At 42.5% G+C, this 17,802-nt stretch overlaps 1 protein-coding gene and 1 pseudogene across 3 annotated transcripts in view; one reads left to right on the forward strand and one right to left on the reverse strand.

Annotated features, from left to right (window-relative positions):
* Positions 1-6,863: 6,863 nt before the first annotated feature.
* On the reverse strand, positions 6,864-7,344 carry LOC101121832 (prostaglandin E synthase 3-like; annotated as a pseudogene).
* A 6,652-nt stretch (positions 7,345-13,996) lies between these two features.
* Positions 13,997-17,802, forward strand: part of TSPAN7 (tetraspanin 7) — a 129,924-nt gene continuing 126,118 nt past the window's right edge. For all 3 annotated transcript variants that reach the window (XR_009598937.1, XM_027963247.2, XM_060408405.1), the window contains exon 1: positions 13,997-14,082. Coding sequence is in view for 2 of the 3 variants with exons in the window: in XM_027963247.2 (XP_027819048.1) it covers positions 14,002-14,082 (81 nt within the window). In the remaining variant the exon portion in view is untranslated. The remainder of the gene's footprint in view (positions 14,083-17,802) is intronic.

Genomic DNA, 17,802 nt, shown 5'->3' on the forward strand with positions numbered 1-17,802 from the left:
CAACACTGGAGAGGCTATGGAGAAAAGGGAACCCTCTCACACTTTTGGTAGGACTGTAAATTGGTGCAGCCACTGTGAAAAACAGTATGGAGGTTCCTCAAAAACTAAAACTAGAGTTGCTTTTTATACTAAGCAAAGCAAGTCAGAAAGAGAAAGGCAAATACCATATGATGTCACTTACATGTGGACTCTAAAATAGGACACAAAGGAATCTATTTATGTAACAGAAACAGTCTCACATACATGGAGAACAGACTTGTGGTTGTCAAGGGGTGGGGATGCAGTGGAGGTTTGGGATTAGCAGATGCAGACTAGTAGTTTTAGATGCATAAACAGCAAGGTCCTATTGTATAGCACAGGGAACTATATTCAATATCCTGTGATAAACCATAATAGAAAAGAACACACACATATATATAACTGAATCACTTTGCTATACAGCAGAAATTAACACAACATTGTAAATCAACTATATTTCAATAATGGAAATTAAAATGAAATTTTTTCTAATTATAAGGGAAGCACACACTTTTATAAAACATTTAATAAATGCAGAAAATGTAAGAGTAAAGGGAAAAAAATCACAAAGTGATCAGATATCAGATCACATGAGGTAATAATTATCACTATTAAAATGTGATATGTTATCTTTAAATTAGCATCATACTATATGTACTTTTTATAATTTCATATTTTCACTTTTCAGAGAAGGCAATGGCACCCCACTCCAGTACTCTTGCCTGGAAAATCCCATGGATGGAGGAGCCTGGTAGGCTGCAGTCCATGGGGTCGCTAGAGTAGGACACAACTGAGCGACTTCACTTTCACTTTTCACTTTCATGCATTGGAGAAGGAAATGGCCACCCACTCCAATGTTCTTGCCTGGAGAATCCCAGGGATGGGGAAGCCTGGTGGGCTGCCATCTATGGGGTCACACAGAGTCGGACATGACTGAAGCAACTTAACAGCAGCAGCAGCATTTTCACTTAAAAACATACTACAGGAATTTTCCTGTGTCAACATATTCTACTTGAACATTACTCTGATGACTGCACACAATTCCATTCTATGGACATAGCATTTTAACAGTCAGTATCCAGCAGGCAAACAGAAACCACTCTATACATTTAATACAGAAACAGACTTAATGCTAATATTTTGCTATAAAGTTATAAAAAGTGCTGAAGAAGAAAAAAGGAGAAAGGTGTGTCTTAGTGAGCTATCACTGTGTGACAAACCACTTCAAACTTACTTGTGTAAAACCAGAATTTAAGAAAAATTCTTTGGCTAACAATTTAGGCTGGGTTCATCTCAGCACTTCTGTGGTCTCAGCTGAGGGCTCTCCTGCATCTATGGTTGGCTGTGGGCTGGCTTTGCTGATCTTGGCTGGGCTCCTTTACATGTTTGGGGATTTCAGCTGGCGCAAGGTGACTGGCTAGGCTCAGACCCACATGGTTTGTCATTCTCTGGCAGGCCAGCGTGGGCTTATTCCATGGCAGTCAAGGGGCTCCAAGAGAAAGAGCAGAAGCCAGAGGGTCCTTTTGGGGCCTAGGCTTGGGACTACCACAGTGCCTTTTTCTCTGCCTTCTACTATTCTAAGGAACAAGGCCAACTCAGATTCGAAGAGTAGAGAAATAGATTCCGCTTTTTATGTGGAAAGTTGCAAAGTCGCATTGCACAAGGGCATGGAAACAGGGAGAGAAAGAGTTCTGGCTAGTTTTTTCAAATGACTGATGACAGTGTGTCTTACCTAGGAAACCTGAAGGCTGCCACCTGAAACCTGATATGCAGCCTGGGGCTGGAGCCCATATGTGGGTGATGGCACTTGTGGCACTTAATATTGATCGGTGACAGGTACTGCTGCTGCCTTATTTGGAGGTACTGCTATCACTGAGTAGAAACCTAGGAGTCTAAACCTTATGAATCTGTTAAAATGCCACAGATGTTTTGGGAATAAATAGTTGCCTGTAATCATTGTTGCTGCCTCTAGAGGACCCCTTGAGACAGACTAAAAGGCTATTGTCTTTTCCACCTTATAGTTTCCCCACCAGTGCCTCCCAGTAGCAAGCCTAATGGGATGCAAGCTGAAAGGGACCCTACAAAAGGGAGTCTACTGCTTTCTAACCACCTGTGATACAGAGAAGAGCATCAAAAGTATAGCTGAGACTCAAGTGAAAAGTGACTGTACAATAATACCATTCATTTAATGGATCCCCCATTGCTGGATACTTAGATTATTTCTTTGGAAATACAACATAAACGTGGAAAGCAAATCCATCAATGGGATAGTTTCTGAACCCCATGGACAATGATATTTAATTTCTAAGAAAGGCATTTAAGAAGGGATGTATCCTCCTTGAGCTCAGCAATAAACAAATGATACATAAAACAGAATGGCTCAAGGTAGCCCTCCAAGGGTAGATTTATGTCTTCGAGACAGGATGAACACCAGAGTTCTGTCCATGTGGAGCTATCATCACATAGTTTACCTCCAAAATTATTTCCTTCACATTGCATTCCCATTTGGTTGAGGTGTAAAGGAAATATTCTGAAATTATTATTATAATTTTTGTATCCAAAAAACATCATTGTATGCAAAAGCTTTAGCTGCATCTCCCTATGTCCAATAGTCACAGGATAAACATAAAATCCCAATGGCAATGTTACAAATAGCATTTCAGCCATGAAATTAAAAGACATTTACTCCTTGGAAGAAAAGTTATGACCAATCTAGATAGCATATTCAAAAGCAGAGACATTACTTTGCTGACTAAGGTCCATCTAGTCAAGGCTATGGTTTTTCCAGTAGTCATGTATGGATGTGAAAGTTGAACTGTTAAGAAGGCTGAGCACCGAAGAATTGATGCTTTTGAACTGTGGTGTTGGAAAAGACTCTTGAGAGTCCCTTGGACTGCAAGAAGATCCAACCAGTCCACTCTGAAGGAGATCAACCCTGGGATTTCTTTGGAAGGAATGATGCTAAAGCTGAAACTCCAGTACCTAGGCCACCTCATGCGAAGAGTTGACTCATTGGAGAAGACTTTGATGCTGGGAGGGATTGGGGGCAGGAGGAGAAGGGGATGACCGAGGATGAGATGGCTGGATGGCATCACTGACTCGATGGATGCAACTGAGTGAACTCCGGAAATTGGTGATGGACAAGGAGGGCTGGCGTGCTGCGATTCTTGGGGTCGCAAAGAGTCAGACACGACTGAGCGACTGAACTGAACTGAACTGAAGGTTTAGCCTCTGTACACAGTGTTTCATTTTACTAACTTATTTTTTTTATTATAAATGTAATACTGCTTGTAAAAAAATCAAACAAGCATTTTCAGGGGTGAAATTCCATCCTAAATAGCATTCAAAGATTTATCATGTATATTTCATCTCGACTTTTTCCTATGAACACTCTAATACATTTTATTATTATAGTCACAGGTTACAATTCTCTTCTATAAATTGCCTTTGTAAGTAAAAGATTAGATATTATGTATTATATTTTGACAAACCTTTTAATACAGTTAAATATACATAATACATAAAAACCATATCATAGCATTCTATAGGATGGATATGCTAAAATTCATGTTACTGTTCATTTCCTCAGTAGAGTACAAGCTCCCTGAGGACAGGAGCCTGGTTTGGTTTGGTCACTGAATCTCTAATGCAGATGTTTCAAAACTGTGTGGAATGAGTGACTAAATGACAAAACACTATAGATGAATATTCATATTATGCTCCATCTTTCACTATTCCAATAATGAATTTGGCAATTAGCAATCTTAAAAATATATGTTGAATGCATTGCCAAGACCAAAACAAACAAACACAAAAATTGAAGCACTTCAACCCCTCTCAAATTCATCCCAGTATTTTCAGGAAGTCCCCAGTGAAAAGAGAGATGCCACTTGTATTTACAAATCTGGTCTTCCTAGCTATTATTTAGACCTGCCAGTACTGTTTCACAAATGTAGTCCTGTTACAAAGTAGCATGGGCCTTTTCCTTCTTTTTAGCTTGTGTTGCTTGGGGAAATCGTCTCTTATGTTTCTACCCCATGTTTTGAGACATCCGGCTGTCATTCTGTGGAAATGAGAACAGTACCCTTTGTCCTTGCAATTTTTTGTTAAGCAGGCTATACTGGCTGTAAAACTTTGTGCTCTCGATATCTCTATGAAAATTTTTTCTTATCTAGTTTTTATTTTTTTATTTTTGGAACATCTGCTTTCCCCCAAGGCTCAGGGTTAAATTCCCAATGAGGAAATACAAGGGCCTGCCTCATTCATCGGAGAAGGCAATGGCACCCCACTCCAGTACTCTTGCCTGGAAAATCCCATGGATGGAGGAGCCTGGTAGGCTGCAGTCCATGGAGTCGCTGAGGGTCAGACATGACTGAGTGACTTCACTTTCACTTTTCACTTTCATGCACTGGAGAAGGAAATGGCAACCCACTCTATTGTTCTTGCCTGGAGAATCCCAGGGACAGGGGAGCCTGGTGGGCTGCCGTCTATGGGGTCACACAGAGACGGACACGACTGAAGTGACTTAGCAGCAGCAGCAGCCTCATTCATTCCATGTATAATATATATTGAGCTGTCCTCAGAACAACCCTCTGATGCTCACATTAAAGCTCCTTAAACTAAATTTACAAACTTTAGTTCTCTCCTCTCTTTGGTTGAGTGCTTTCCTGAGTGACTTTCACAGACATACATTTAGCAGGTCCAATCTATGTCCTGTAGACATTTCTGAATCCCAGGGTAAAAGTCATTTGTGGTGTTCAGGTGGGAACTCCTGGAAACACATAGATATATTAATAAATATAGAAATTTAGATGAATGGACAAATGCTCAAAATTCACTTCAGCAAATTCACAAAACAGTTAAGGTTTCCCCCTTTAAGCCCTAAAATTTTTAATACTTTAACCTTTTATGTAGAGGGCTTCCTTTATAAAAATATCCTTTTTATGATAATTGTTATATATGATTATTTAGAAATTTGAGGAAAGGAAGTAAATGCAAAACATAAGAAATAAAATCACCTATAACCCCCACCCCCAGAGCTACCAGTGTGAAAATTTTATACATATTTTCTTCCAATTTCTTTTCTATATGTTCTTACCTGGTTCAGATCATAGTACATATATATTTTTCTACTTTTATATTTTTCCTTAATACAAAAATGTCCCTTTGCGACTAAAAAGTTCTTCATCTACATACCTGCTAACAACCATAAACAAGTCCCTTGTTTGGATGTACCATTTATTGAGATCATATGGTATTTTAAAAGCCGTCCTCCAAGTTTACTCACACTAGAAGTCAGTCATATTCAATTCCTCCTTTTCCTTCATTACCCAAAGCCACTTAGTCTTGACGGCTATCTATTCTATTTCTGAACAATTTCTTTTACCTGTCCCAGTGGTTTCAATCCCAGCTAGAACATATAGGGAGCTTTAAAAAATAATGATTGCTAGGGCCTCACCAAAGACTGAGCTAATCAGAATCTCTGGGGGATGGAGACCAGGCATCCACAAGTCTAAAAGCTTCCCAGTGAATTTTTAGAGAAGGACAACACATTTAGGTTTATTTCAATCAAATCACACTTTCTTTTCCAACTGTTGCAAAGTGTATCTACAAGTTTCTATTACAGATTCACTTTTAAAAAGTTTTCTGTGACATTACAGCAAGCTTTCTTTTTCAGACAGAGGAATATTCCCAAATTCTTCCTCAAGTGAAAATAAAATCTCCACTCTAGTAAATGGCAATACATGAAACTACAGTAAACCAGGCACTTGAAAGGATAGCCAGGAAGTCTTCCAACAGTTTATTAGAAAGAATGTAGACATTTAAAAAAAATTCCCCATTGCCATGAACATATATTGAGGTTTTCAGCCCAGGTACAAGCTGAATCAAAAAAAAAGGAAGAAAGAAAGGAATGAAAAAAATCCAATAGTGCATTAACATTTTTTCCCACTCATTTGTCATAATGATAGTGCAAATACAAATTTGGTCTAAATGTACAGACTCTCAAGCAACAATGTACAGCCTTTCTTCATCCTCTGTGCTAAGAAATGTAGAAGTTTAAGTATCAAGCAATACCAAATGTACAGGCTTCAAAACCATCAAGTTACAGCATTCGCTAGTTTTAGCCAAGATACATCTGGAACACTGACAAATGATCACTTGTGCACAATAATGTGAAGCAAATTTTTTGAAAAATAAAACTTCAGTGAAATAATTCTGAAAGATATACCAGAGAAACAACATGTTACTAAAGTATCAACCAATTGTTTCAGCCACTTTTGAGTCCATGTTCTAAAATCTAAAATTTAGTTCCTTTCCCTAAGCTAAGTGCTTCCTATCATGTCAGTATCTAGGCTGTGAAGTAAAGGAGACTTTGGTGAACTGTTTTTATTTATCACAACTGCTTTATCAATTGCCTAGGACCTCAACAGCATCATGGGAAAAATGGTGGCTGTTTAGTCACTCAGTTGTGTCCTGACTCTTGCGACCTCACGGACTGTGGCCAGGATCCTTCGTCAGTGGGATTCTCAGGCAAGAATACTGGAGTGGGTTCCCACACCCTCCTCCAGGGGATCTTCCTGATCCAGGGATTGAACCCAGGTGTCCTGCATTGCAGGCAGATGCTTCACCAACTGAGTCACCAGGGATGCCCCAAAATTGCCGAGTACAATGTTACATATCAACCCTTAGTGAAACCTTTAAAAAAGCAAACAGGTTGAAACATGGGTTATAGGAGGCAAATATAGTATCTGCCTTTAGAGCTATCAACTCAGGAATTCTCTCAATTACAGAATCTTGCAGAGAAGTTATTTTTCTTTCTCAAAATCTAGTGATGACAACATTCCTTACTCCAGATCTGGCAATTTTTTTCATCACTTTCTTGTGAATCATCACCTGCTCCATCTACTTCTGGTTAATCTACATTCTCATCACCACCCATGTTGTTCATCATCTCAGAGAAATGATCAAAATTAGACATGTCTGCAACTGAATCACCTGCACAGTCTTTCCAATTATTGAAGTTCACACTAAGCCAATTAAGCTTTGCCCTCTCTTTTGTTAACCTTGGCCATGACTGGCCAGATTCTCCTTTTCACAATATAAAATTGATCTGTCCGTTCTTTTATGCTTGGAATCATTTGGATCAATACAGTGAAGAATATCAATTTCATTTAAATGTTTAAAATGATCAATTCCTCCAAGACAACTGAATGTAAGTTTGGAGTTCTCAAAATTTACATTAACATCTTGACTGTCTTCAACACAAAATTCAGTGAAGACATAGTTCCTTTGATCATACCACTTTGGAGAAGGAGGCTCTATCATGAACAGGGCAGGGGCACTGACTAACGGGTGGGTGAGCCTCTCCAGTGGCCTGAAGTGGAGGTTTTCTCCTCAGTGAATTTTAATACAGCCAGAGTTGAGATGCACTGTTCCAGCCCCTCCTCCAGCCCCATGCCACTTCCCAAGGCCCAGCCATGATCAACTCCCCATCAGGTTACTGCAGTTACCTCCTAACTCTTTTGTTTCCGTTTTGTACATAATTTTCTTTATTTATCTAGGCTGTGCTGGGTCTTCATCGCTGTGCAGGCTTTTCTCTAGTTGTAGTGCTGGGCCTCTTGTTGCAGTGCCTTCTCTTGTTGAGGATCACAGGCCCTAGGGTGTGTGGACTCAGTAGTTGCGGCACATGGGGTTGATAGTTGAGGTTCCTGGGCTCTGTAGCATGGGCTCAGTTGTTCCATGGCATGTAAGAGATTCTTCCTGGACCAGGGATCAAACCCTTATCTCCTGCATCGGCAGACAGATACTTTACCACCAAGCCACCAGGGAAGCCCCTCTCTTCCTGTTTCTAGTCTTTCTCTTCTGCAACCTCCATTCCTGCATACTGCTTCCCAAATTTCTTTGGGAAGTAACTGCTAAAACATGGGTCAGATCACATCACTCCCATACTGCCTAAACAAGAGAGTCAAACTTGGCCTGAGCAAGATCCTCCTCCAACCAACATTTCTGCATCCTTTCCTCCTCTGGGTCTTCCACTGCTCAAAGACTACCACTATCCTCTTCTTACTTTGACTTCTATTTCAATTACTGTGGGGCCCTAAACGGGAAACCTTAAAAAGATAGGTTAGCTTTGCGGTTGGAAACTAAGATGGTGCACCTGGTGGAAGCGATAGGGGCGTGGTCTATGTTAAAGTTTTTGATTGGCTCTCTTGATTTCCGTGCACCTGGATAGCGTGTGATCACCATAGACTCCTGTTATAATGAAGGCACATGACGATTTGATCTTTAACGTGATTGGTGCAACTATGGCATATTACGATTTGACCTTTAATGTGATTGGTGCAACTATAGAAAGTCCCTTGCAAAACCCCCCTGCTTGCCTATATAAACCAAGAGTTTGCGGCAATAAAGCGGACCTGCTTAGACGGAACCCCTGTTGCGGCTGATTTTATCTCGCTAGCAGAGGGGCTGGGTTGGTGGACAGCAGGCTCACTTTTCCTCGGGACCCCTCAGCTCTGCTGAGGGAAATTTCACTGCCTCTCTTTTTCTGCGGAGTGTCCCCCGCAGAAACCACATCCTCCTTCTATCAGTCAACAATTGTCTATTGAGTGGCTACTATATACCACCCATCTACTCAGTACATGTTTTGAATTGCTACTGTAGCTAGGTATTGGGGGTATGGCAGTGAATAAGCTTATTTAACTTATATGCAGAGTGCATCATGAGAAACGCTGGGCTGGAAGAAGCACAAGCTGGAATCAAGATTTCCGGGAGAAATAACAATAACCTCAGATATGCAGATAACACCACCTTTATGGCAGAAAGAGAAGAACAACTAAAGAGCATCTTGATGAAAGTGAAAGAGGAGAGTGAAAAAGTTGGCTTAAAGCTCAACATTCAGAAAACTAAGATCATGGCATCTGGTCCCATCACTTCACGGGAAATAGATGGGGAAACAGTGTCAGACTTTATTTTCTTGGGCTCCAAAGTCACTGCAGATGGTGACTGCAGCCACAAAACTAAAAGACACTCCTTGGAAGGAAAGTTATGACCAACCTAGATAGCATATTAAAAAGCAGAGATATTGCTTTGCCAACAAAGGTCCGTCTATTCAAGGCTATGGTTTTTCCAGTAGTCATGTATGGATGTGAGAGTTGGACTGTGAAGAAAGCTGAGTGCGGAAGAATTGATGCTTTTGAACTGTGGTGTTGGAGAAGACTTTTGAGAGTCCCTTGGACTGCAAGGAGATCCAACCAGTCCATCCTAAAGGAGATCAGTCCTGGGTGTTCATTGGAAGGACTGATGCTGAAACTCCAATACTTTGGCCACCTCATGTGAAGAGTTGACTCATTGGAAAAGACTCTGATGCTGGGAGGGATAGGGGGCAGGAGGAGAAGGGGATGACAAAGGATGAGATGGCTGGATGGCATCACCGACTCGATGCACATGAGTTTGGGTGAACTCCGGGAGTTGGTGATGGACAGGGAGGCCTGGCGTGCTGCGATTCATGGGGTCACAAAGAGTCGGACATGACTGAGTGACTGAACTGAAGACAAAATTACCTGCTTGGTGGAGATTAGTGGGAGAGGCAGACAACAAAACAAGTGCACAAATAAGAAAATGTTAGGTAAGTGTGATGCAGAGAATTGGAACATATAGCAACTAGGTGGCTATTTTTGACTGGGTGGCTATTTCCATCTGAAATGGCCTTTCCAAGGAGGTGACATCTATACTGAGATCTAAATGACAGGAAGGGAGGGGCCAGCTATTCAGAGTTTAAGGGGCAAAGCATTCTAAACATAGGACCAGCCACTGTGAAGGTTTTCAGGCAAAATGAAGTCTGATTGAAGGGCCAGAAGAAGGCAGAGCAGCTGAAGCACAGGGGTAAAGGGTGAGCCGTGGGAGATGAAGCTGGAGTCAGCTCACATATGCTTTCTAAGTCAGGGTAAAGAGTTGTAATTTGATTCTTTGGGCAATGATGGGAAGCCACTGGAGGGCTTTAAGTGAGAAAGTGACATGATGTGCTTTGTGTTAGAACAAGATCACTCTGGTTGCTGTGGGAACAATACATTGGGGGAGACAGTAGGAGCAGGGAGCAGGTAGGTGCTTTGGTGGCAGTCTGGTTTTCCTTGAAGTACTTGCTCCATTTAAGACAAATAACAAATCAAAAGCTCCTCTTGTTTTTAAGCAAAATATTAAAATTCTTATTATCGTCTAACAGGACCTGAATGGGCTGACCTCTCTCCAGCCTCCTGTACACCATCTTTGCCCCTGCTATTGAGCCTTGTGGACCTTCTGTCAGTTCTTCAAATGTAGTAGGCCACAGGACCTTTGGACTTGCTGTGGTTATGTTATTTGCATGTGTGACAAAATATACATACCATAAAATTTACCATGTTAACCATTTAAAAGTATACAACTCAGTGGCATTAAGGATATTCACAATGTTGTCATCATCACTCTCTAGCTCCAGAATTTTTTCATCATCTCAGGAGGAAACACTGGACTATTAAGTAATCACTTCCCATTCCCTCCTGCCCCAGCCCCTGGGAGACCATTAATCTGCTTTCTGTCTCTAAGGATTTGCCTATTCTGGACAGTTCACAAAAATGAGTACAATATGTGGTATTTGTGTGGCTTCTTTCACTCAGTAAAAAGTTTCCAAGATTCATTCATATGATAGCATGTGTCAATACTTCATTCCTTTTTATGACTGAATAATATTCCACTGGATGGATTTATCACATTTTGTTTATCCATTCCTTAGTTGATAGACAGTTGTTTAGGTTATCTCCACCCTTCAATTAATGTGACTAGTGCTGCTGTGAACACTCATGTACACATTTTTGTTCGAATCCCTGCTTTCAATTCTTGGGGGTGTATACCTAACAGTGAACTGCTGCGTGATATGACAGCTGTGGTCATATTTTGAGGAACGAGATCAGTGAACCTTTGACATGGATTAGTTTCCTGTGGCAACAAAGTACAATTAAAATAATTGCAGAAAATTTATTTTCTCCCAGTTCTGAAGGCCAGAAGTCTGAAATCAAAGTGTCAGGAGGGCCAAGCTTCCTCTGAGACCAGGTAGAATCCTTGTTTGCCTCTTCCTAGCTTCAAGTGGTGACAATCAATCCTTGGCACTTCTGGCTTGCAGCTACATCATTTCAATCAGTCTCATGGCCTTTACCCTGTGTGTGTCTGTGTCTTCACGTGGCCCTCTTCCTGGGTCTTTTCTTCTTTTAAGGACACCAGTCATATTGGACTAAGGGCCACCCTACTCCAGTATGACCTCCTCTTAAATAATTACATCTGCAATAACACTATTTCCAAATAAAGTCACATTCTGAGGTAAAGGGGAGAGGACTTTAACATATCGTTTTGGAGGACACAATTCAATCCATGACAAACTGACAGACATTACTGTGCTTCTGAATCCCCTGGGGATCCTGTTAACACGGGCTTGGTGTGAGGCCTGAGGTTATGCATTTTCAATCAGCTCTCCCAGCTGGTAGCCATGCTGCTGGTTCATCGATATGGTGGCCAACTAGTCTTGGTTTTACCAATAAAAATCCAGAGTTAAAGGAAAGCCTTCAGTCCTGGGAAAACTGGAATGTTTGTCACCCTATTATATCACACACCACATTTTGAGTAGCAAGGCTCTAATTATGAACTATGGTGATTTACCCATTAATTACATTACTGAATACTCTTATTTATCTTTACATTTAAATAAATTTTTTGCTAGAATAGCCCAAGATTTCAAGAATCTTGACCCCCAAAAAGCTTCAGACAAACTGTGAAATGGTGACTTAGTTGAGTTCATGGGTGCCATATGTGAATATTGTATATTAACTCATGAAATTATCTGTGATGCTCAGCGTTGTCCCAGTTGGGTTGAAAACTGAGGTTTTTGACCCCTTTGCAGAGTAATTATGCATGGGAAAGATCTTTTTGGATAAGACTACTTACTGGGTTTGACATCTTCAGTATCCTTTTCTTGTGCCACCCAGGGACCGTGAAAGTGGAAGTGAAAGTGCTTTTCTGAGGGTGGGTTTGAGCATGTTGTGGTTTGAGCTCTTGATTTCCATTAAGACCACCTGAAAAACTTTGAAAACTGCCACGCCCTCACTCCAAACCAAATGATTCAGGCTACCTGGGATTGGGCACAGGCAGTCAAGGCTTTGTGGTTAGTGTTTAAGTTCTCCAGCTGATGCAAATAAGCAACCAGAGTAGAAAATCCCTCTGCAAGATCTTCGTTTATAAGAGAAACATTGCCAATCTGTCCCTAATCTTTTTTTCCACCTGCACCCACATTCCTCTCCACTCCCCTCTATGCCCACTTACCTCTCTGTCATGGTTGGTCATTACCTTAAGCAAGTTCTCCTCTTCCTCATATTTGTGTCCTATTTATACAATGACCTCACTGACCTGGGACCATGTTCAACCCACTGGCGGTAATAATTACTCCTGCAACTGACCTTGGCAGGCTTTCTTCGAGCTTTATTGACTTTGTTTTTCCTTCTTTCACAAAAGGCATCCTTAGCATCATCCACAATAAAGTTGCGACATTAGCCTGTGATAATGTCGCTGTTTTGACTGCAGAGCCTCTTAGGAATCCAGCGAAATCTCCCACAGAATCTGTACTGTGTGTTCCTCTGCAAACCAGCCACAGGAAATCTGGGTGGAGTGTACATTGCTTTTTTATTGGGATATAATTCATGTGCTATAAAATTCACCCTTTTAAAGTGTCCAATTCAGTGGTTTTTAGTATATTCATGAAATTATGCAGCCATCACCACAATCTAATTCCAGAGCGTTTTTGTCACTCCACAAAGAAACCCCCTACTCAACAACAGTCGCTCCTCATTCCTGTTGCCCCCTGCAAACTAATCTATTTCTGTCTCTATGGATCTGTCTATTCTGGACATTGCCTATAAATGGAACATTCAGTATGTGGTCTTTTGTGTCTGGCTTCTTAGCATATTTTCAAGGCTCAAACATATTACAGCAAGTATCAGTGCTTCGTTGTTTGTGTGTGTGTGTGACCAAATAATTTTCCATTGTATGGATGTGCTACCTTGTGTTTATCTATTCACAAGTGATGGACATTGGGGTGCTGTGAACATTCATGGGCAGGCTTTTGTGTGGACATGTTTTCATTTCTCTTGGGAGTGGAACCACTGGGTCATATGGTTAACTCTGTATTTAACGTTTTGAGGAACTTCTGAATTGTTTTCCAACCTTATTTTTTGACCTTAAAACAGCTCTTTCCTGAGTGTGAGCTGGTCTGTACTTGTTAGGGTGGGGAATAGGAGTCTCAGGGACTTTAAACACTTTTTTTTTTCTGTTATACATTTTATGTGAAGAATGAATGGTACTTTCACATAGAACCTTGTCATTTGGCTTCCAAAATGTCAAGAAAGCATGAAGCGCCTGTGGTGGCAACGATTGGGGGTGTCTGTCTGAGCTCCCGTGTTCCTAACCATCCCTCCAGCTGTATCTCCGGCCACCTGTCACAGTCTGTTACTGGCACAGACAAGGCCAGCTTGTTCCAAGGACACGACTACTGGGCCACTTCCATCTCAGATGGCCTGGTGGGCCGTCCAAATGTAGAAATCCGATTGCTTTCCGGGGATGGCAATAAACCAGGTGCAGACAATCCTGCAAATGGAAAGCCCTACTGCGTACAAAGCAAAAACTCTTCTACTCACTCCCGGAGGCCCTGCCCCACTCCTCGGCTGGCAGGCTTAGCCTGTGCGGACTCGCGCGGGTGAACGGCCTCCTCCGCATGCGCAGTTTCCGCCGGTCGGTTCCTTAAGTGGGCGCTCTGCCGGGTGCGCGCTCAAGCACGCGCGCAGTCTCGCGTGCACGCGCGCACGGGGCCTCTAGCCGCACGCGCCCCTGCCCCCCCCCCCCCCCCCCCCTCCCCCCTCCCGCGCGCCCGCCCGCCTCCAGCCGCCGCCGCCGCCGGAGCTCTGTAGTATGGCATCGAGGAGAATGGAGACCAAACCTGTGATAACCTGTCTCAAAACCCTCCTCATCATCTACTCCTTCGTCTTCTGGGTGAGTGGCCACGCCGGACCGGCGGCTGCGCTGCCGTCCAGCGGTCAGTGTAGTGATGCTCCGGGAAGGGATGGGGGAGGAAAAAAACCAAAGCAAAAATCAAATCTCTGTCTCCTTACGGAGATAGGTGCAGGGCTGGGGCTGCAGGATGGCAGGGTGCAGCCGTGGGGCTGCTCGGACCCTGCACCCCGCCCGGTGTAGGTTGCAAGAGGCTGCGTGGTGGCGATGACTGCAGGTTGTCGACCTTTCCAAAATATTTTAATGCATTGACTTATTCTTTTAAGCTCGCGGGTTAGGGTCAGCCTCTGGGGAAAGTTGCGGTTTTATTCGGCTGTTTTCCTCGCTGGATCCCCCTCCTCATCCTCCCTTACCAGCCCGTTCGCGGCGCCTCTTGGAGCTAACCTGTGGCCGGCTGGGAGCAGGAGCGAGAGCGCAGGGTTTGATCCCAGATTCCCGGTTATTCCCGACCCCGCGGGGCTGCGAGAGGCAGGCGCCGGGAGCTGTGAGCTGCTTGGCTGGGCAAGGGAGATCAAAGGCCCGCCAAGCGCACTGATATGGGGTGGGCGCCGCCGCCGCGCCGAAACGCACGAAGGGAAGAGGGTCTTACATAAACCAGGGGCATCTTTGCGCTTTCTCGGAGACTCAGATCTTAGGACCTTTTGCCCACTCGCCTGCACCCTTACACTCATCTTTCTGTCGTTGCGTGAACCCATTCTGCAGAGCCCCAGGGAAGGACCCCCACCACTTGATGACAGCAATAGCGCCCCAACTCTACTCCCCATCTTAATTGGTGCTGCTATCGGTCCTTGAACCTCAATGCAGAAGGGTGACGTCAGCCCCTCAGCAGAAGCCTCTGCGAGCTGGAGGAGGAGTGGGGGGGCGGACTCCAGGCTTGTGCCTTACCTCATCCTGTTTGGCAATTCGTGGAATCAGTGCAGGGCTGACACTGCAGTGATTCATTTGAAGTAGGTGGTACCTAAAGACCATTACCAGTTATTTCTCTTTCGGTGCAGATGACTCCCTTCTCCCCAAGTTTTCCTTCCCTGAACCAAGCCACAGCCACCCTACAGGAGAATGAATGTCACTTCCCACCCCCCCAATAATCTGGGTCACTTCAGCTTTCAAGGCAGTCATTTTGAAACCCGAGGCTCTGCAGAAAAAGCCAATCCCAATTTTTGGTGGTTTTTCCTCTTTGCCTTTGCCCCCGCCCCCCAATTAGCCCTAATTTTGGTTTGAAAGTGGGGCACAGTGCTTTATGAGGTACTTAGACTTGGCCTGATGGTGAAACAGGCTGTTTGTAATGACCAAGGCAGGAACTGAGATTTATTAAGGATAAAAAAAATTCCTAATGCACTCCCCGCCCCCTGCCCCCTGCGGACATTCCTTGTCATTGGCAATTCTTCAGGTCGGGAATCTGTGGACTCTGGGGATCAGGCATACCAAGAACTCTGCAATGAGGTAAGATAGATTAACTGGTATATCACACAGGCAAGCACAGAAATGGAATTTATTTGGGCTGAAATTTCAGTAGTGTAATTCTGAGCTCTGCCCAGATCCTATATTATGTTCTTCTTGGTAAAAGCAAGAATGCATGCTGGTTGCTGAAACTTCCCAGTAAGCTTTCGTGGGAACTGGTTTAGCTTTTTTGTTTGTTTGCTTCATTATATCTCTTTGTGTTTGGCCCTTCCTATTTACTTGACTTCCTATTTGTTCCTGGAGTAAATCATATGGGTAATTATTTTTAGCTTCCTGAAAAATATTCCAGCATCTCTGCTTGCTGGTAAAGAAGGGAGCCTTCTAGAGGAAGGCTTTTCATGGGAGCTTTTAAACTCTTCTTGTTTACTCCCTCCCCTCCCCAACCTCCTGAATCCAATTACTTAATGCACCCTAATACATCTTAAGTACAACAGTTTATGCCCTCTGAAGTTCCTTGATGCCTGCATTTTCATTTTTTTCCCTACTTTCAAGATTTCTGTAGTCTCTTAAATGTTTACCTGATGAATTTAATAGTTTAAATAGCATTCAATAATCACTTCATACTTCACAACCAACAAATGAGATCTCTCTAGATGCAAGGGTATTTTTAAATAAGACTTTTTCGTGAATAAACCATGGTACAAATGCTGTGTTTTCTATTATACCTTAAATGGCAAGAAAAAAACAGCTTTATTGAGATCTAATTCACATACTTCACCCCTTTTAAAGTGTACAAATTAGTGGTTTTTAGTATATTCACAGATATGTGTAACCATCACCCCAGTCAATTTTAGAACATTTTCATTACCTGAAAAAGAAACCCCATACCTTTTAGCTATCATTCTCTTCTCTGCCCTCAGTAACCCTCACCACCCTGCTGCTGCTGCTGCTGCTAAGTCGCTTCAGTCGTGTCCGACTCTGTGCGACCCCATAGATGGCAGCCCACCAGGCTCCACCGTCCCTGGGATTCTCCAGGCAAGAACACTGGAGCGGATTGTCATTTCCTTCTCCAATGCATGAAAGTGAAAAGTGAAAGTGAAGTCGCTCAGTCATGTCCAACTCCTAACGACCCCATGGACTGCAGCCCACCAGGCTCCTCTGTCCATGGGATTTTCCAGGCAAGAGTACTGGAGTGGGGTGCCATTGCCTTCTCCGCTCACCACCCTAAGCAGTCACTAATCTACTTTTTGTATAGATTTCCCTTTTCTGAACATTTCATCTATATGAAATCATACAGTATGTGGTCTTTTGTGAATGGCTTCTTTTGCTTAGCATAATGTTCTCATTCGTGTGTATTCCTTTTAATGGCCAAATAATACTCCACTGCATGCTTATATACTATATCCCATTTTGTTCATTCATCTGTCCACTGATAGACATTTGGGTTATTTCTGTCTTGTGGCTATTATGAGTGTCAGTGCTATAAACATTTATGTGCAAGTTTTTGTGTGAACATATGTCTTCGTTTCTCTTGGGTATATACCTAGGGGTGGATTTGCTGGGTCATATGGTAACTGATTAATCATTTGAAGACCTGCCAGACTGTTTACCAAAGTGACTGCACCATTTTACATTACTTCCAGCGGTGTATGAGTACTGTGATTTAAAGTATTTCTCCACTTTCTTGCCAACATTTGTTATTATCTGACTTTTAAAATTCTAGCCATGCTAGTAGATATCTCATTGTGGTTTTGATTTGAATTTCCTTGATGAGCAGTGATACTCAGCATCTTTTTATGTGCTTATTGGTCATTTGTATATCTTCCTTTAAGAAATGTCTGTTCATGTCTTTTGCCCAATTTTTATTTCAGTTATTTTTTAAACATTGTTGTAGGTGTTGTATGTTGTATATGTCCTTTATATATTCTTGATTCAAGTCTCTTATCAGATACATCATTTGCAAATATTTTCTCCTGTTGTACAGTTGCCCAGTCATGACTGATTCTTTGTGACCCCGTGGACTGCAGCATGCCAGGTCTCCCTGATTCTATGGGTTGTTTATTTACTTTCTTGGTGGTGTCCCTTGACGTACAAAGGGTTTTTTTATTTTGATAAAGTCCAATCTACCTATCTTTTGTTGTTGTGGTTTTAGTATTTAAGAATTTTTCACCAAATGAGAGTTTATGAAGAAAATACTGTCTATAAGAGTGATTTGTCTATTCAGTAAATGCAGTTGATAAATGTATCTTTCTCTGGCATGTAGTAGGTACTCAAATATTTGTCAAAACTTCTGGGATTATGTTA

Source organism: Ovis aries, chromosome X, assembly GCF_016772045.2.
Source record: "Ovis aries strain OAR_USU_Benz2616 breed Rambouillet chromosome X, ARS-UI_Ramb_v3.0, whole genome shotgun sequence".
In the NCBI taxonomy this organism is placed as follows: domain Eukaryota; kingdom Metazoa; phylum Chordata; class Mammalia; order Artiodactyla; family Bovidae; genus Ovis; species Ovis aries.